A 20,482-nucleotide genomic window follows, 5' to 3' on the forward strand; every position below is an offset into this window, starting at 1 on the left:
CTGCCTTGCTGTGAGTTGATTTGTGAATGTCAGAGCCACCAAATGTATACTATATTCTGCCTCAGAGTCACATATTTAAGTTAACTGGGGTAACTTTAATGTTGTTGGAACTGCTGGGTGCTGTGACCTGACCCTCAACTGCATTTGTAGCTGTGTGTTTGCCTTCCTGCAGTCTTGCACAGTGCCTGCCTGGTACTGGATAATGGAATCATAGAATCATTAAGATCGGAAAAGATCTCCACGTTCATCAAGGTGGTGGAACTTGTCAACTGCACCATAGTACTCAGTGCTGTTTATCAAGAATTCACGTTGCAGTTGGTGTGAAACCTGACATCATCCCAAATAACATAGTTACAGTCAGGATAGTCCCTGGATAGTTGTTAATACTTAGTTAAAATTAGCAAAGTATTTTATTTCCGAGAAATTTATATTCCTGCCATTTGTGACGTGTTTGGCTTTGGCCAGTATGTTCTGTTCATATCCTGTGCTATTTTTAGTAACGCTGATTGTCCTTCTCCCCACTTCTTTTGCAAAACAGAATAATATGTCTTTTTATTGGTATGTGTTACTTTCACACGTGGGTTCAGTTTCACCAGTGATGAAAACCAGATGGATCAGTCATGTATGAAGAATAGTTTAATCTGAGTGCTGCTGGGCTAATTGGAGGGGGCTAGTGGATGTGTGCCTTTCTTTCTCTTATACATGCAGATGAAAGTGTAATGTTAAATTGGACCCTGTCTTCCTGTTTCCTTCCACTGAAAAGGGACAAAAGGGCAGAACATGTAATTTTTTACAGGTCTTGAATTTAATGGTTTTCTGTAGAGAAGCATTTTGTGTAAAAAGCATTTCTGGGGCTGTGTTGAGTGGATTAGCTAAGGACCTGCCCGAAATGGGGTTAATTCCAGGATCATCAATGGACAGTGGAAGTCTCTGTCAGAGCTTCCGGCTGTGGCAGGGAGATCAGCCAGGTTCTGTGTTGACATAAGGTTTTTCCCTATCATTGTGCAGAGTGTGTCTCATATTAGCCAAGCTCCAAACAGTATTAATAGATGCCAAACACATTTTCTGCAGCTCTGTGGGAAAGATGTCGAGTGGCAATTTATCACTTTCACTCACTCTGACCCAATCAGACCCACATTACCTGTACAGAAAATTGTTTGGGAGGGTATAATTCTCTACAGCTTTCCATGAAAGAAACTGTTACTCATTTATCGCCAGACTTAGTTTTTATGGCTGTTTATGATTCTTCTGCTCATATGGGAACATGTGGGGCCCCAGGAAGTACCAGGACTCTGAGAACATTTTGGGAGATGCTACTGTAGTGAGCTCAGATGCTCACTAAATGCAGGGTAGCATGATTTATATCAAGATTTGGCTGTTAATAGTAATAATAATTTTCATAGTTGAGTCCAGATTGGACTAGCACATCACAACTAATATAATTTTAAAAGTATGTGATGTGAATTTCTTGCTACTGTTGCCATTGAGGCAATGAATGTTTGGGTGAAAGTCCATCTGTGTGGATCACCTGGTTATTTTCATTCTGGTTAAAAGTCAGGCTGTGTAAGCTCTAAAGCTCAGCTCATCTCCTATTGTGTAAAGATAATTTTAATCAATAAGGTGACTTTTACCTTAGGTTGATTAATCTTGTGCTCCTTCTTTTTCAACCCCACACTATATCTTAATAAAAATTCTTTGTTAATTTTGAATTTCTGAAATTTGTGTTGAAAAGCTTCTAGTTCTAGTGACCTGTAATGGACTAAGAAAATGACTTAAAACATTAAGTATAGAGAAATAAAAATGCATTTTTTAGGGAAGAAAAAAAAAGGAAGGCATCTTTGAATAAAGCTTAGTTTACTAGTTTTTAGAATTCATTCTAATACAAGTGCTCAAGGACATAGTTGGCAATGTATTTAACAGCAAGTAAAGTCTCTTCACAGGTTGGCTTTATCTGAGATTCAGGGAGAAGGAAACCGTATGTCCCGGTGTCCCGGAGCTCGAAAGTGAAAGAGTACTTGACACCTTGGTCATAAGCCCAGTCATCAGAGCCCCCTGCAGCAGGGTCTGTTGGGAAAGAAATTAAATAAAGCTTAACTGGGAGACAGTGGCTACACATCAAATGAGAAATACTTTGGAGTCAAGTCACAGAGCCAGGAATGCAGAAAAAACAGATAAAAAGAAATATTCAGTGAATTGATTGATTTATCCTTCTCATGGGAAAGCTGCTGTGATTTTAGGCCATTTATGAGCTTTGTTCCACCTGATTTGTGCAAACAAATGTAAATAAGCTAAAGTGTTCCCTCCTTGTCACTACTGTGGGGAAACCATGGGAGAAATGTCTAAGGAATCAGAGAATGGTGTGGATGTGTGAGAGGGTTTAGAAGCACTTGGTATCAGGAGCAAGTACCCTCTCACTGGGTGGCTTTATGAGGTTCACAGAGATGGGAAAGAGCTCCATATCTGGGATTTCAGCTCCACCTTTTTCTGCTGTACAAAGAGTACCCTCCCTTTTCAGTAGCTGGTACAACAAACACAGTCTCTCTTGCTAAGGAAGGAGTCTCCAGAATTGCCAAGTATCACCAACACATTTCTAAAGGAAGAATCGCTAAAAATATTGTAAAAATTGGAAGAAACTGCTTTTAAAATGTATGGGAGGGGGTGGTTAACTATTTGAGGAAGGAGAAATGGGCAAGAGAAATTAGCTTCCATATTTACTTTAGGAGATCTTAAATATGGGAGATATTAAAGTTCTATAAATCTAGCTTTGTCAACCTCAATTTGCTTTTGGCACTGCAAAGGCCATATCCACAGCTGAGTTCTGAAGAAGGATAGAACAATTAGTCATTGCAAATTACAAATACGATTGTAATTAGTATGTGCCTCAGAATGTAATGCAAACTAAAAAGAAAAGGTGTTGCTAGAGTGGTTGAAGGATTCACATCACACAGTGGAATCAAAGGATTCACATCATCTTTGACTTGGAGATACTGGAAATGCAGAAAATCTCAGGTCAAGGTTTTTGTTTAAATCTAAACTGTATGATTTAGGAATTCATGCTATGCACATTAATTCATAAGCATTTTACTTCATCTCTTGACTTTCCAGGGAGTCACACACTTCCTGGGATCCCTAAAGAATAAATGATCCCATAATTTAGAAATGACAGGTCCCATATATAACTCTTAGTATATGCATGTAAAGAAAGAAGGGGACTACTTAGAAAGATGAACAAGAATCACTATAAAACTGCATTTTATAGTCCTAGTAGCACATATTACAGATTGTCAGTATATTTAAGTCAATACTTACAGATTGTTTCTGCTCCTGGACCGTATGTATATTGAGTGTTGTACAAACTGGCCAGCTCTTTGGAAGCAGCACTAGCTATGGAGTTCTGTAAGAAAAGAAGAATGATAAATGCAGATTTTCAGAAGCTTGCTGAGTGAATCTAAGCAATTACACTGTTGTATAAACTGAAAAGCCATGCTTTTATTTGAAAACTGTTGTTGACCTCTCAGTATGACTAAGTGTCAGTAGCTGACAAGGCCCATCTTGTCCTGGTGTTGTGGAAAGAGTTTGTCAGTAAAGAACTTTTCTCAAAGGTTTAATGGAGTGTGCTCCAGTCTGTGTATGGTCTGTTGCAGCCTGGTGTGCAGCCCAGGGGGGTTTGGACAGATAAGGGGACAAGAGGGAACAGCACTTTCTAGACTTAGAAGAAGCTTGTACAAGGTTAAAACTAAATAAAGAACCTTACTTAGAGATAAGAGAATCTTAGGGAATGGTAATAACTTGGTACAGTAAATTGCAAACATACAATAGCCTTTCTTTTCCTTCTGTTTATGCAGCTATAAATTCAGAGTAGAGTCGGCTCAGTCAGGGGAGCTCAACATTGATACAAGTGGAAGCAGATTAAGGTCTTATAAATATTAACAGCCAAAAAAACCATAGATTACCCTGAAACCATATGTAGTCTCATTAATTTAAATTCATTTCCTGTGCACAGAAGGACTCATTCAACTCCCACTGATTCAGTGAGGGTTGGATCAGGCCCATCAATAGTACTATGAAGCTTTGTGTGTTTGCATTTAGGAAAATTACAGACTTTTCCTTGGAACGTGTGACTTTTCCAATTCTTCATTATACAACATGTTGGTAATAAAACATGAAAACTATTACTAACAGATGATAAATATGAATGATTTTTGAAAGCATATGTTCAATATAAGAATAAGCAATGGGTTGCCATATATTTCTTTATAGCTTGCAGCTGAATGGCTTACTATTCCAGGAATTTCCTCAAGCCCTGTCCTTCTCTGTAGGTTACACTCTGGCTTACTTCCCAGTGGAAGATATTATTGTAAAATATTCTCTGTTCATCCTTATGCTTCAAGTGTTCTTCTGAATTACTCAAAAAGGCATATTGGACAATGTATTTAGAAAATTTTAGTAAACTGAGAGAACTTTCTCAGCTTCTAAAAGACAACATCACATGTTTGCATTACTGGCAGCCTACTCTCTAGCCTAATTGCAAGTGTTTCCCCATTCCCAAATATTTGGTTTTGAACATTTTAGAGTTATGAGAGTTTGCTCTAGGAATCTGTGATCCTTTAGCATATGAAGGATATTTAAACAAGGCAGACCAAAGGATACTTGAAGCTTGTCTTTCCAGCTATATCACTGACCATGCTGAATGTGGGGTTTGGTTTCTGGCCTCTCTATCTCACTAAGACAAGCAATTGCAAGAGGAATGTTGTTGCTCTGCATTTCATAATCTTGGATCCAGAGTAATTGGAGTAGCTGAGCTCTCTCCTGTGGTCTTTTTTATTGTTTGGTTTGGTTTTTTTCCTTTCTTTTTTAATCCCTCAACAAATTGATTTTTCTAAAATCCAAAATTTTTAACACGTGTTGAGAAAATGATAGAGGTTGGAGTCTGCTGTCTGTTAGTGATGCCATGTTTTCTTCAGACATCTGTTGTTTATAATATACATGTTTAATTAGCAGCTGAAATTGAGTCAAATCTTCTTTCAATAGAAAATAAATTTTTAAATGTAAACTGATTCTTCCTTCCTTCAAATATATGCAAGGTGGAAATAAAATTTGGAAAGTTTGTAGGGTACAATATGCAGATCTGTTGGTAACTGGTATTTGCTCTCTTTAGTTAACTAAAATAGGAACAGCAGAACTGCTCTGTGGGGCTGCTTGACCCAGGGCATTTGTTCCCCCCAGTGGTGAAATGACAGCTTTAAATCATACCAGAACAGACACCAGAAGAAAGGATGTCAGGAAATCTTTTTACCTGAGGGATTTTTTTGTTGTTGGCCAGGAAGTTGTAAAAATAGAGATTTGTAGAAAGAACTGTTGAGATTTCCAGCTGTTTAGAGGCTAGAATCCAAATAAACAGCTCTCCAGGCTGGAGATAAAGGTGGTGTTTCAAATGACCCTCTCTAAGTGAAAAACATGCCTAAGCATTTATGACTTCATCATGAAATGAAGCTTTATCAGAAGTTTTGATATCTTTTTGTTTTCCATTAAGTAATTCTCTAACATATATTTGCCTGGTAGATTTACAGTTCAAAACCTAAAAGTAGAAAAATAAATTTCAACTTTATAGTAACTAATGTAATTTCTTAATAATACAATATGAACCAGCAGGAATAATATGTATTAAGTAAATACTTTTGTGTATAAATACAAAATATGAGTAAAATGTGTTTGGGTTTTTTCAAAATAGCTCAGTTACTCAAAGCAATCCATAAGAAGAAAATAATAGGGAGGTCTATGCAGAGGTATATAAATAATGTCCAAAGTTTTTCAAAAGTGTGAAAAGTAGTTTGGGTTTTCAAGCCTGTAAATTATTTAGAATACACCTGCAAGGAAAAACATTGTTTTCCTTTTGACCTTTGAGGATACTCTTTGTTGCTCAATGATTTTCTACATCTCTTGACATAACAGGCTTAACTGAATTGTTGTGGTTTGTTTGGAGTTTGTTTCTTTGGGGTTTTATACTGTTAAGGATCCTTATTTTGCAAGGAAAATTTTGCTGAGATTTATAGTAGCAGAGAAACAAGTGGTGCCCTGCAGTCGAAGAAATAACTCCAGAGTAATACCTTGTAAGTGGGAGCAGAAATGGCTTTTCAGCTTCTGACTCCCAGCTGAGCTCTCAGAGCTGGTCATTTCAGCAAAAGGCAGCATTTCCTGTGCTCATCACCCATCTGTGTTTACACTGCAATTATCAATATTTCATTTGATCTTGTGTACAGAGTGTGTGAGCCAGGACACAGCAGAGTTGTGTTCTCAGTTGTCATTATCTTACATAATTAACAGCTTTCAAATCTAGATTTTTTTTTTCAATTATTAGCTTTTAATGAAAGATGTGGTACTGATGTCTCTCACCACGTTGGAAGTTTGAACTAACAAGGGAAATTATCAGGCTAAGCATATTTTGTATGTTAATAGGTAATTTTTGTAGGAGCATCTCCCTCATTTTACTCTTGGATCATCAGTTTGGATTTGCCAGCAAACTGTGACCATTTAGAAACACTCCACAGATGTTGATATGCAGCTGCTGTTTGTGGACAACTCCCTTTCCCTCTCATCTGAGAGTGGTCTGGAGAAGCCTTCTCACTGCTTCACTGGACCCTTTGCTTTCTTCCCTCACTGGATTACAAACTGATTTGCCCAAGGCTGAAAGCTGCATTTTCCCTTCACATCAGTCTTTCATGCTTTACTTGTTATGTAAAGGGACCCTCAACTTCCTTTGTAACGAAAGTCTGAAAATATGGATTTGCTAAATTAGCTGTAGCCAAGTGAATTGAAACTTTTGAGCCTTCTTGTTTTGCCAGTAAAAAGAGACTCCCCCTCAAGGGTCCATGATGATGTGTAATTTAGTTCACTGTTTTGTTGTTGCTCATGTGCTCCAAGAGCCGAGAGAATCCAGCCAGTCAGGACTTCAGTGGAATGATTGTTTTTCTTTACAAGCCTGTTTTTCTGTGAAGTTTCTAAAGTGCTTAAGGAATCAGTCCCTAGTGAGAGGGTTTCCACTGCAGCTCAGTTGGCCCTACACCGGTTGGAGACTCTTATCTATCAGCCAGACTCACATATGAACTTGATCTGGATGATGCTGCTACTAAACACACCCTTTTCACAATTTTAAGACTGCCAGTAAGAACAGTTCTGTTGTGGTAAACTCAGTGGAGGAGCTGTGAAGCCAATTTCAATTACTGCTTTCCTGCCCATTTTCCTGTTTGTTGTCCTTCCCAGTTGACTTTAACAATATTTAATGTAACAAGTAGTACAATCACAGTAATATAATCTGTGCAATAGCACAGATACAACAGCAGCAAATTGCAAATCCTTATTGGCTTGTCTGAGTCTCTTGGATGTAGGATTTTGCTATCCAACAATTCTTACCCACAGGACTTCAAATATCTTAACCATGTTCAGGACTTCACAACCAGGCACTAAGTTAAATAATCAGACTAATACTCACAGTCATGCTATATATTTGAAATTCACTCTTGCAGGGTGTAAAGACTCTGGGTTTATCTCCACTTTCTAATATGTCCTATTTTAAGCACTCAAGAGGAAGTGAAATGCTAGACCCACCCAATATGGAGGGTTAATTTTGGTGAGTTGAGACAACAGCCCCTGCAGTATGCATACAAGTAATATAGACTGGAACTATCTTGAGTTGTAAATGAATGTAATATTCTGCAGCCTGTGAAACTGTAACACACCTACATTACTCTCATAAGTGAGTATCAGCTGCAGACGTATTTGGTGCCAAATTTAACTGAGAGATGTAATTGAACTGGAAAGGAAGGAAGGACATGATGCACATGCCTCTGCTCTCTCAAGCTACAGTTTAGAGCCAATTCAAATACCAACAAGAACTGATAAAGCTAGATTTGTCTGCTGAAAATGAGGAAAGCATAGGGTGACCTAATGGGAAGCCAAGACAAATATATGAAGTGATTGAAAGATATGGGCTGAACTGTTTATGATAAGTCTGATTAAATACATAGTTCTTTATTACAAGAGGACAAAAATGTGAGTAGTAAATTAAGGTTGAAAATAGTCTTTTTGGGGTGTGGAGAGATACTGGTCTTGCCAAGCATATTTTGTTGTTGTGAAAAGCTAATGCTTCTGTTCCCTGTAGGAGAGGGATTCAAGTGTGTATTCTGTGTTTGGGGAAATACACCAGGGTATAGTAAAGAATGAGCCAAGAGGATTGTGAAGCAGACAAAATGTGATTCCCCAAAAGGATGACATATTTCTTTAAGGGTATCATTGCAAGAATATTGTGTAACTTCTGAGAAATTCCTGACCTAGATATTCCTGTCTTGGGTGTTTTTATTTTTGTTGTTTGGATAACAATGCAAGTTTTGTGCAATTTCTAGGTTGAGGGGACAAAACAACCCTGAATAAAGGGAAATAAATTTGGGGAAAATCCTTGTGAGCTGTGGGATTTGTAACCTCACAGCTCCTCATGCATCTCTGCAGAAGAGGGGGAAGTTGTGGGAAGGAAGGAACATACGTGACTGGTTGAGGGATAGTTCTAATCCCTGGCTCCAAGTAAGTTACAATAACTTCGACTTGTTCTTACTTGCTGAGCAATGCATTGGAACATAAAGGGGTTCTCAGAGTGCCCTGTTCTACCTGACAAACCAAAACAAGAAATCACCAGAAGTCCTACAACTGAGGCTATAAACAGAAAGTCTTTTGAACCCCAAGGACACACTGTTCACTACATGTTTAGGGAAAGAAGGTACAGGCATTCTCTGGACCTTTCTCTTCTCCAAACTTATTGTCCTTAAGCTCAGATTACTCAATTTTTTGCACCCTTCTGTATCCTGGACACTGGAATGCAACATAAGGCCCATAGCATTATGTTGCCTTTAATTAAATACAATGGAACAAAATGTTATTAATGAGAAGCAGACATGTGAGGTTTTGTTTAAACACATGTCCAGTTGCTCACTGAAAGAGATAAGAAATTGCAGCTATATTTCCTTTAATTTATTAGATCTGTCAGGGTAAAAATAACATCTAAGATAAGATAATGGCACTATAAATTTTGCTTCTTCATTTAAAATGATTTTTGATTATTTTATTTGCTCAAACCATATCTATTAAAATTTAAGATTCTCATTCTTCAGCATTTCTCCAAATTCTAAATTTAGACAGAGCTTTTAGACATTAAACACAGCAATTGGCATATAAAGTAATTCGTTTTTTTGTAGCTATCTTTTCTCAAGCAAATACAGTTGTTGATTGAAAATATTAAAATTTCTTTAGTCATAGCTTAAATGAATGTATCTTAGTCATTTGAACTAACCCAAAGACCTGATCCACAGCCTCTGGAAGTCAGTTTTTCTATATAATTCACTGACACTGGAATGCATAAGTTCATTCCTCTTTAATTATCTCAACTACAGGTAATGTTGATTGGGTGATACTCTGGCCTCATTGTCCAAAAGGACTTTTGGCAACAAGCCTTCCCATGAAAAATCAGATACTGCACAGGTTGAATGCCTCTAGCATCCTCCTGTCTCTCTTGGGATCACCAATAGAGGAAATAATTTCTCTCAATTAGGATGTGCAAAGCACTCATAAGGTCACCTTGTCATGGTGGTGAGATTTGTGGTTGCTCTATAGAAGAATATAAAGGAACTCCATCTGATACCAGTGTAACTGATTTAAAATATAGGATAAAATGATATTGGAAAGACAAATATACAAAGAGAAATCAAATGGCTGAAGATGAATATATCTCCTATATTCCTGAGCAATTTAGTTTTTATGCTCTATGGTTACAACAGAATTGTCTTCTATGGAAGGAAATGGCAAATCACATAGGTTCTTTCTTATGGCTAAGGATTTTTTCAGTAATAAGTTGTCAATGTACTTTTTCCATTTAATATTTTGAGAAACAGACTGCACTTCTAGTTACATTTCATCACATTTGCTCTTCATTCAAAAAATGAGGGCAGAATTTCATGCAAGTTTTTGACAAATAAGAGCTTTGTGATCTTGACAACAAAGCAGCTTCAAGTGTTTAGTGCTGTTTATTACTTTAGACTGAACTGTAATGTGTGAATTATAAAGCTTTTGTAAAAATTGAAGGCAAGACCTTCCTACTACTCCCTGTAATAACTTCAGTTATAAAATTCCTGGAATATAAATTAAGAAAACAAAATATTCTTTTTAATTTAATCTTCTCTTTAAGGCTGTAAAATAATTTAACATGAAACTTCACTCTTGGCCTCAGTTTGTATTTGTGTTCAGAACCAAGACATGTATTTTGGAGCACTCATAAATCTGTCAAACCTGCACAACAGAGCAACACACATTGTTGTTGCCTTGGACTTTTGGCAGCATCGAGGAAAGAGGGGGGATCAAAATGTGTTTGTTTTGTCTTGCTGTGTTGTTTTCCCTGCCAACAGATTCTAATTGCTAATATGCCAGAGAACTGAAGTAATTTTATTATTCATGATTCTTGATTCTTGGCCTATGACATGTTTACAGCTTTTGTACACATTTTATAGTTCTAAACTTTGTATCTGTTTTTAAAGATAAAAAAAAAATCTTTCATAAATAGCATTAGAGCGTGGCTTTTCTCTATAAATGATAAAAGAGGAATTGTCCTTTAAAATACCACATTCATCCCCACTTCTAAACAAAATGTTTGTGTTTAAATCTAGGCCTCTTGGAAAAGGCCTCAAAACTGAAACTTTCAATGTCTTCTGTATCTGTTTTTAATTATATTTTTGTCAAGAACTGCTTCACTGTCTTGACCCTGTACCAACAGGAGTTTCACCATTTTACTTCAGTAAGAACTAAGGTTCTGTAGTAAGTGGCAGAGAGAGATCCTTGCCTGCTGTTGTTACCTGTTGAATTATTTCATGGTTATTACAGTCTGTCAAGCTGGTATCTTGGCTTACAGGCTGGAGTCTTTTTATGTAAAATATTAAAGATACACATACAGCAGCCTCTGGAGTCAGCGAGAGGCAGTGCTGCACCGCAGAGTAGATTTCTGGATGGCATGACTGGAAGACAACTGACATTGTGTCGAGTTCATTGTGCACATGGAAATTAAATAAGGCTCTGAAATTCATCTTGTGCTTGAGCTATCTTGAAACCATCATGGTTTCCCTTGCTCTTGCTAAGAGTAAAATTTCAAAAACTGACGATATGGATTCTTTCCAGATGTTAAAGAAACTGCTTGAAGTTCAAGGGTCCTAAGTAACAAGTGATGATTTTTTCTTATGCTATTCATTAAGTTAAAATGACAGAGACTTACCAGTTCCTGGTAATTCGATGGCAAATTGTAAGTGTATGAATAAGGAAACAGTAGCAGCTGGGAATAGGAGTGGATGGTCAAGTAGGCCTTGATTGTAGAAAGATGTTCACGAATAAAATCAGCCAAAGCCTTGGTCTCCTTTTCAGACTCAGGTGCAGAGCCACAGTAAGTGGAAGCACAGGGGGATTTTGAGGCCCCAAGAGCTGAGGAAAAAGGTGAATTTAATGAGTACTTAATGAAGAAGTAGACTATTAGGAGAGTCATGTTACACCATTTTTGTAGGTAAGCCTTGGAATCCTGCTAACACACATGCCATATCAGAGGAGGGAATATTTTATGTTGTAGTTAAGATGCTGGAAAACATCCAGAGCAGTGAATAAATATGGCCTTTACTATGTGCATGGTTGGAAGAAAATGAATATGGATGTAAAGATCTATATTATGGGAATGTTTTGGGATATTGATTTGCTTCAGTACTTAACAGTCCTCTCCTTGCATATCTTCTCAATTTCTAAGGCACTTCCACAGAACAGAGAAGTGGAAACTCTCTTTTCATGAAAGCAAGCTCCTTTGGTTTCTGTTCTGAACTCAGAGCTCTGTGTGTGTCAATGTGTATATATGTGGATACATGTGTGTAAGTATGTATGTATATATATACATATACATAGGTGTGTGTGCAGATATATTCATAGAAGTGGCCATACTGATGATGCTACTAGCCAAAGTTTGGCTTTTTTTCCCAAAGCTGCTCTAAAAACTAAAAGCAAGCTACTCCACAAAAGTTCACTCAAGCTGAAGCTGGACTATCAGGTAGGGAAATCCATAATTAGGTATATTAGCCATTGCACTTGTGTGTAATTACTTGCAACTCTGTTAGGAGACACTTACTGCACCAGCCAGCATTAAAATTCCTGTTGGGATCTGTCCCAAGGCAAGTGGTCCCAGCATTTTTAGAGCGTGTCTTTCTCCACATGCGGTCCTGTAACAGGATCATAGATGAAAACTAAGAGTGTGTTCTGACAGTTGACTTTTCCAACAATAAGAAAGAAGAATGTACTTACATTTGTCCAAGTGTAAACATAACCATCAATGTTAACAACAGGCAGAACATAGAAGTCCAGCTTGTCAAGCAGTGTGGTCATGACAGTATCTTTTCCATAGGTCTCCACAGCCTATTTGGAGAAAAGTAGAAAAAGCTGATAATGCCTTCACATATTTGTATCTCCTGTGTGTGTGTAAAGGCCTGGATCTGGGCCAGGAATTAAGGACTGTGGTAGAAAAAGTCATCCAGGTCACTCCAGCACACAAGATGACATCCCTGTGTTATTACATGTGCCTAGATTTGCATTGACTCAAACAACACTGCTGTTAGAAAACCATCTTATACTGCTAAATAAATTATAAGATGAAGGAATGTTGATTTTGAACAGGATAATAGATCACTGGAAAGAGATTTCCATCCACTAGCTTCTTGATTACAGGCAGAACAATATTACTGTCCATATATATTCCTACATTCTAACACCTTAGTGGTCTGAGTTTAATTTATGTGAGGATGAGAAGTCATTATTTCCATTTTTTGTATCTGTTGTGAAGAAATTTCATCGACAACCAGAATTATAGAGAATACTTCTAAGTAGCATCCTAACACATTTCCAATCATAATTCTGTGGATGCATTTATTCATAGGGAGACAGATTTTCCCCTGCACTTTCCCAGACACAGATATTGAAAAACAAACGGAAACTCTTGCAATATCCTCTATATCCTGATTGTTCATGTTCTGTCACTTGCTGTGCTTGTTCACAGATTCATATCAGTGTTGAGAGACTGCACAATGATCATAGAAATTTGCTGTAAGTTTGTTGCACCCATGTTTTGCTTACACAGCCATGAAGGGCAAATACACAGGGGGCAATGCAATGGAAAAAGGCATTTTTTGTCCTTTAACTGATATGTAGGAGGGGGGATATAAAATCTAGAAAAGCAGTTTCAGATTACTTGAAATTATTTTTCCTAGGTTTTATTTTATGGGGGTTTTTTGGTGGTTTTATTTTTATTTTTTTTAATTTTTTTGTTATTGTTTTTGAGATACCTCTAGCAATCCACCTTGCTCATGTTTTTCTCTATTTTTTAACTTTTATGTCTAGAAGCAATTCCAAGTGAAATTCTGATGATACTCAGAGGTCTGCACTTTTAAAGCACTTCTGCCTATGGACACACTGAGCAGAGGCACTGCTGGTGTCAGGTGCACCCATGAATTAAGTGACCAGACAGTGAAAATGACAGCTACAGTGACGTGAATTGCTGAGAGAAAAATGGTACCTCATACTGTCTGCAGCCTTATTAGGCACTAATGAAATCATATTCCCATTGACTCCACCGAAATGTCACTTCCAATTTCCACTGCTCCCTACACAAAACTGCATGCCTGTCTGATAGCACTGAGATTATACTTGCCACCAAGGCCTCTGCCAGCATGGCTGGCTCACACAGATTGGCTTTTCTTCCCTTGGGTTTGAAATTCCAGCTGCTGCTTCTGGTGTGGTTTTGTTTGGTTGGTTTGGTTTGTGTTTTTTTTAAATCTTCCAACAGAAGTTATTGCAAAGTTTGGGATTCAGTCAGTAAGTTGCTCTGCTGAATTGACTGATCTCCCCATCTGAGGGGTAATACACCTGTCTCTGTGAAGATGACTGTGCAGCATTTGATAACCCCCACCTGCTTTATAGTGATGGTGAGAAAGAAAATATAAAGGACATAAAATTGTTTAATTCAAGACCTAAAGTATCCCAGAATGGAGTGAAACTAATTTCACATGTGCAGCTCTTCCATGAATAGGGTTTCATATTTTAGCACCTTTCTGTACAGCCTGAGGTGGCAGCTCAAAGGGATGTATGTGCATTTCTCTCTTCCTAAGTGGAGCTTAGGGAGCTTCATTTAGAGTCTTGCTCCTTTCTTTGGTACATTTCCTCAGTGCTGAGCTGAGGGTAGGTTTGCATCCTCTCTGCTGCCTTTCTGAATAAAGCTGGTTGCAAGGAATCCACCACTTGGCACTGCAGCAAGCCAGCTCTTCTGAAGTGCCTTCAGGTGCTTCCTGATGTGCACTTGAATTTTCTTATTCCTTATGTCTGTGTACAGAACAGGCTATATTTATAGTGTTGTTAGAGACATTCCCTTTTCTCTCACCTTTCTCTGACTACAGGTGCAAAAAGCAATTTACAAACTGAGAAACCATTGCAGTTGTCAGTACCTCTAAGACATGTTCCAGGTTGTCCTAAGCTGCTGAAAAATCACAGGTCCAAGCACAAATATCTGGTTTAAGTAGTTACACCTTAACCCTCTGAGGTGGGAAGAAGGCATGAGCACACACATATTTAGATGGGAAAAAGGCAGTGACCTGAGCTCTCACTGCTCATTTAAGATTTTCTTAAACAGAGTTGCACTTTTGTAAAATATTTTTTCATCATTTAGCTTACTGACCTCTTTCACAAACCACTGGCAGAAAGCAGGGCTGATCCACTCTCTTGCATGGAAACCACAATCCATAAAGATGGCCTTCTTATTTTCACCACTTTTTCCCATCTAGGAAAAAAAACAACAAAACAACAACTCCTCAGGGCTTGAACAAAATAAATTGCAGAACAACTCCGTCAGATTGCTGACCTAAAAAGTCAAATTTATACAAAAATAGCATTCCTTGTTTAAACAGAAATCTCTGGAGGGCTCCCAACTGTAGCTGACCATGATTTTCAAGCTTAAAAATATTCTTAATAATTTCATTTTTAATTATCTATATATTCTTCCCCCAATTATTTGATTACTCTGCACTGTTGATTTATTTCCCATAGTGTCTCTAAAAGTATGTTTGAATGATATATTATTGTAAATACCTGTGCATTTTGTGGCAAGTACACTTTAAGTTCTTGTCTTATTAATTCATAAGAGTTATGAAAAAAAAATAAATCTGTGGTTTAAACCCAGCTGACAACTAAGCACAATGCAGTAGCTCACTCAGAGCAAACTTGTGGGCCAGCATAAGCATAGTTTAATGAATAATAATAATAGTAATAGTGTTGAAAAGGAAAATAACAAAAAGAAATAAATAAACCCCAAGAAAGACAAGTGATGCAAATGAAAGCAGTTGCCCAGCCAGTCCCTCTGCAGTGGCCCTGCCCCACCTTTCCCCTAGTTTATCACTCAGCATGGGCTGTGTGTTTGGGATATCCCCTGGGCAGCTGGGGTCAGCTGTCCCTGCTGTGTCCCCTCCCAGGTGCCTCTGCCCTGGCTGGTGGTGTGAGAAGCAGAAAAGGCCTTGGCTCTGTGAAATCACTGCCCAGCAGTAACTAAAACATCCCTGAGTTATCAACACTGTTTCCAAACCAGCAGGAATCCAAAACAGCCCCATACAAGCTCCAGAAAACAAAATTAACTCTACCCCAGTAAAAACTAGCCCAAAATTATAATATGGTGAAGATAAAAATTTGTTTCCTGTTGGCAGAAACTGACATTTATAGATGATTTTAGAGCAAATGGGTTTACAAACAACAGATGGAGAGACCATAAAGGTAGAAGATCATTCAAATAGCTCTCAGTAGTGTGATTGAATTTATGTCTGAACTTCTAATAATTCATTTCACCCCTTTAAAAAATATAAATTTTTAAAAAAATCATAGTAATAGTAAACAAAATATATTAAATTTTCTGCTAATTGCCTATTACTTTAGACATTTTGTTAGCATCATTGGTGTTTTACTATACATCACAGTCTTGCAGAGGTTAATAAGGGAAGGGTCTGGCATGAAGAAATTGAGGCACTTACTTTGAGAAGGTACATTGGCCGTCCTTCATATGTTTCCCCAATTACACTACGAGAGACAAGGTCTGGGTTCTGATCAGCAATATCAGCAGTCCAAGCAGCAATCTGTTTAATAAACAGGTTAAATCTATTGATGTCTCTGCTCCTCAGGTCCAGATGCTCAGTCTTTCTGAGCATCTAATGTGGCCTAATATTTAATACAATTTGTAGATTTCCAAGGAGCCACTGCAAAGATGTGAAGAGTAACTTGGCCATGATTACATGTCTAGAAAAATGAGCAGGGCTGTGAAAAAAGGAGGAAGGGATTTTATGGTAGGACATGAAGAGCTAGAAGTGAGGCAGGGAATAGGATTGAGAGGTTTAGCAGAGGAGATGAGAGAATTATTGAAAAGGAAAGAGGAAATTAGTAGTGAAGAATCTCAGCCTGGTCATTGGATTTCAGCCAGAGGTTCCCTGCAGCATTGGGAACAGAAGTAGAGGAAATAAGTGTAGGTTACACAAACTAGCTCAATAATGAAGAGAAAGGAGCTTGGGGGCATTATCATACCAAGGGATGGAGCAGAAGAGGAAAAGGGATGAAGGCTGGAAGCACTGTGACTATAGAAGCAGAGTACCAAGCTGATAACGTGATAAATTCTAGACTTTACCGTGTCCCAGTCGTTGTACTTCTCGTAGCTGTGGCTGGAAGTACGAACTTTGCTGTCAAACTGGGCATCCATTGCAGCCTGCAGGTTGTCAATCAGAACTCTGCAAGAAGGCACCATGAAAATAAACATGCAGAAACCCAGCAGGAAAGTAAGGATTTCAAGGTCTGCCCAGCATTTGGGCTGCAGAGAGTATGAAGGGAAAAGTGGGCAGGTTGAAAATAAGATATATTAGTTTCAAGTTTCAGCCTATGTCCTGCCTCAACCTTGCCTCCAGAAAGACCAAGGAGCAATAGGCTCCTGCCAATTAGCACCTGCCTCACTCCCACACTAACAAACCTCCAGGCTGGCAACAGTTTGGTTTCAGAAAAATGGCAGAGTGTGTCTCAAAATGAGCTCTAGGATGCTCTTGCCAGTTTCTTCTGCCTCAATACCTCAATAGGAAAATGGCCTTCTTGAACTTTCAACACTGGAGAGTTAGTCTTCAATGTTTCAAAATCAGCAACCCAGAGATGTTTGCCTAATGAAATCCCCTGTCAAACCAAACTTCCAAAGGTTGGCTGTGGTTTGACAGCTCTATTGCAGGTGGCATTATCCATCCTCCAAGATACTTTATTGCATGTGAGGTGAGCTATTAAGTAGAACACACAATTGCAAAAAAACTCAACATCCTGTCTGGATTGGTTGGATCTCTCCTATTCATTTTTCCCTGGGGGTGACACAAAGGCACCACTTATCACTAAGCATGCTCTTGAGGACCTTTTGCTTATATTTCAACCTTGGCTATCAAAAAATTAAGTCCTCTTGTTTTTCCAGTGCCTGTCTTAAAACTCTTACAAATCTTATTAATCCAGGATATGTCCTTGATAATCTGTGAATTGGAGAGGGGAACAGGAGGCCAATTTGTGAGGCACCAGCAGCCTTCAGAACAAACATTGCAAGTGACATGATGTCATGGCACTGCAGCTGCACTTCAAAAGAATTCTAACAGCTTGGGCTGTCACAAGGACGATCCACTCAAGTTTGTCAGGGACAACTTCCAGACATTCTGGCCTTTTGTTGCAATCAAAAGATTTGTGCATGGACCTGAGGTAATTAATGAATATTATAGGAAAACTAACACATGTAGAGTGACTCCTTTGCTAAAGAGGAAATTTCACTGAAATGGGATTCCTGTGCTGTATGTGCACTGTGGGATTATTGACCAGTAGAGGCATCCACAGGAGAGATGAATTTGTGACAGGAAAATCAGTTGACTAATATGAAAAGCTCAAACAAATCCTCCATAGTATTTAGTCCCCTTCTGATCAAAGCAGAGTAGTGAAAAAATACTTACTGATACTCCATTCCACTCTCTTTCAAAAGATCTTCAACATCAAAAGCCTTCTCAGCTTCTACTCGGAAATCAACTTGCATTTTTGGCTTTACCAGTGTGACAGAATCTGGCTGCCAAAAGTCAACCTGAGAAAAGACCAAATGAATACATAAACAATTAAATACATATATGTGGCTGGGATTTTTAGGTTGGTGTATGTGTGATGGTGAGGTTGTGATTAATATACTGGGTTTCATGCCTGTCCTGTTACACTGATTCAGCATTGCTTCCCACAAGTATCAACCTAAATTTTATGTGGGAATTAATTTAGATTTTCTTAAGCCTTGTATTTTATATGGCAGATTTCTGGAGATGGCAGTGACAATTTCACAAATGTCAAGAATTCTCCAGCATCTGCATTCATGTAGAATTGTGACTATTATAACAGTATTTACAACTTCATTAGTTTTTACATTTTCTTTCCATTTTTTTTTGCTCAGTTTTTTACCTATAAATGTTGGAGAGAAATTATTATAAGGGGTGAACTATATGAATATTTTACATAAATCAGCTGAAAAAGACTGTTGTCTGTATGAGTGCTTTTAAAAAGATCTCTAAAGCTGATATGAGGAACCTGTGCCTTTGAAGATGTTTCATTCCAAGTGGACAAACAAGTGTTATTACTACTTCACTTATTTTTGCTGCCGTAAGCATCCAAGCCTCTGGATTTAGTGCCCTGTTGAAGGCCAATGGAGACAAAGCTGATTTGCCAGCCTAATGCCTTTTCACCCTTTCATCTCATTAAGGTAAAAGAAATTTGGGTTGGTTATTCACAAATTATGTGTCATCAAGTGAGGTGATTGTTCCAGAATATAAAATTACATCTCTCCTGATGACTGCTTTGTATTATAATGGTATTTCAGGGATGTTTTCCTAAAAGAAAGAGAAAACAGACAATCATTTGATGCTTCATACTTAAAAGCAAGTGTATATATTATAAAAACATATATATACCATGTATATAATATATATATATATAATTTCCTTAATATTGGCAGCACCATTCCAATAGTATGTTCTTCTACAGAAAACTGTCCCAGCATGCTGTAGTACCCTGTTGATGATAGGTCTCCACATCTGTACTTCATTAAAAATACCATTCTTTCATCCTACAACTAATGGTGTCTTTTTCAACAACAGCTATTTTACAACATCAAAGCTGAACAGAAATATTGAAAACACATTTGCTGTCTTTATTGTTTTTCATTGTGTCATCATGTCATCATATATCTACATCAAGGTCAGTGAGAAACATGCTGCTTGCAGAGAAAGGAAGCTTTAAAGGAAAGTCAGAGAAGAAAAGTTGACATGAGAGACTAGAGGCCAAAGGAAAATTCATTTTGCTGGGAATATAAATTTTTAGATCATTTTCATGAGGAAAATGTTTTGCCTGTAATGGTAAAAGTTCTGGTTGGAATTTTCATGATTTATCTAATACATTCTTGGAAGCATTCCACACTGAATACAGCATTTAAGATTTATTTATTGTAATAATAAATTCTGATGGGCACTTTGACATGCAGGCTAGGTAAACCAGACTTTCTTGGAAGGTATTTGAATGTTTTGTGTAGCTCTACTTTTATCAACTTGTCCTATTCCTTCTGAAGAAACAATACAGCTGACTTGAATGAAATAAAGATTAGGTCTTTAATTCAGTAAATATTTCTTTCAACTACAATATAACCACTTCCCCAAGTCCTTTACCTCCATGATGTTGGCAAGGAAATTGAGGATTTCCACCTGCTCATCATTCTGTGGAATCACACGAAACACCTTCTGTCTGCATAGGGAGAAAAAGATTTGATTTGAAACAGCTGAAAACCTCTGATCACACAGAAGAAATCAAAATACAAAACTCTTACCTATCAAAGGAAAGATCCTGCAGGTGAGCAGAAACAGATGCTGCACCTATGAGAACCAAGAGTGCCCACATTTTTTGGAACATCTTTTCTGTTCTTTGTGTGCTTCTTCTTGTGCTGCTTTTATAACTTGTTTTGTCCTGTGTTTTATCAATTATATGTTGGAACAACTCACTGATCAACTGATAGTTTATTCCCTTGGCCTTGTTTTATTTGCATACTATTTGTAGGGTGTGTTTTCTTCTACACCTGTGAAAACAGCTGAAAGTCTCACAGGGCCCTGGCTAAAGAATCTTGCTATTTGAGCTGGATAAACTCTTGATATGAGAAAACGAATTCAATTTACTTTGTTATTTTCTGTTTTATGTGAGTTTAGATTTTTTTTTAATAAGTTGGTGCTGAATTACAAACTTTATAGTATTTTATTGTTACTTTGTATAATTATAGATGTCCATCAGATGTTTCCTGGTCTTAATCACAACATTG

The 20,482-nt window shown here is 37.7% G+C and overlaps 1 protein-coding gene across 1 annotated transcript; it reads right to left on the bottom strand.

Moving 5' to 3' along the window:
• Positions 1-1,837: 1,837 nt before the first annotated feature.
• CPB1 (carboxypeptidase B1) lies at positions 1,838-20,105 on the bottom strand. The gene is made up of 11 exons (XM_079315562.1): positions 20,000-20,105; positions 19,842-19,917; positions 18,099-18,223; positions 16,766-16,865; positions 16,122-16,223; positions 14,783-14,884; positions 12,364-12,474; positions 12,191-12,281; positions 11,303-11,505; positions 3,310-3,394; positions 1,838-2,064 (listed from the first exon to the last, which is right to left on the bottom strand). Exons 1-11 carry the CDS (start codon positions 20,080-20,082, stop codon positions 1,877-1,879), a joined length of 1,266 nt encoding a protein of 421 aa, XP_079171688.1. The 5' UTR covers positions 20,083-20,105; the 3' UTR covers positions 1,838-1,876.
• Between the last annotated feature and the right edge of the window lie 377 nt (positions 20,106-20,482).

Source organism: Erithacus rubecula (assembly GCF_903797595.1).
Source record: "Erithacus rubecula genome assembly, chromosome: 11".
Classification (NCBI taxonomy): domain Eukaryota; kingdom Metazoa; phylum Chordata; class Aves; order Passeriformes; family Muscicapidae; genus Erithacus; species Erithacus rubecula.

Bases quoted from the DNA above. Each gene is read 5' to 3' on its own strand.
- CPB1 (XM_079315562.1), bottom strand. From the start codon at position 20,082: ATGTTCCAAAAAATGTGGGCACTCTTGGTTCTCATAGGTGCAGCATCT. The intron at 19,918-19,999 runs GTAAGAGTTTTG...CTCCCTATGCAG, and splicing joins CAGGATCTTTCCTTTGATAG to ACAGAAGGTGTTTCGTGTGA. The intron at 14,885-16,121 runs GTAAGTGCCTCA...TTTTTTTCCTAG, and splicing joins GGCCAATGTACCTTCTCAAA to ATGGGAAAAAGTGGTGAAAA.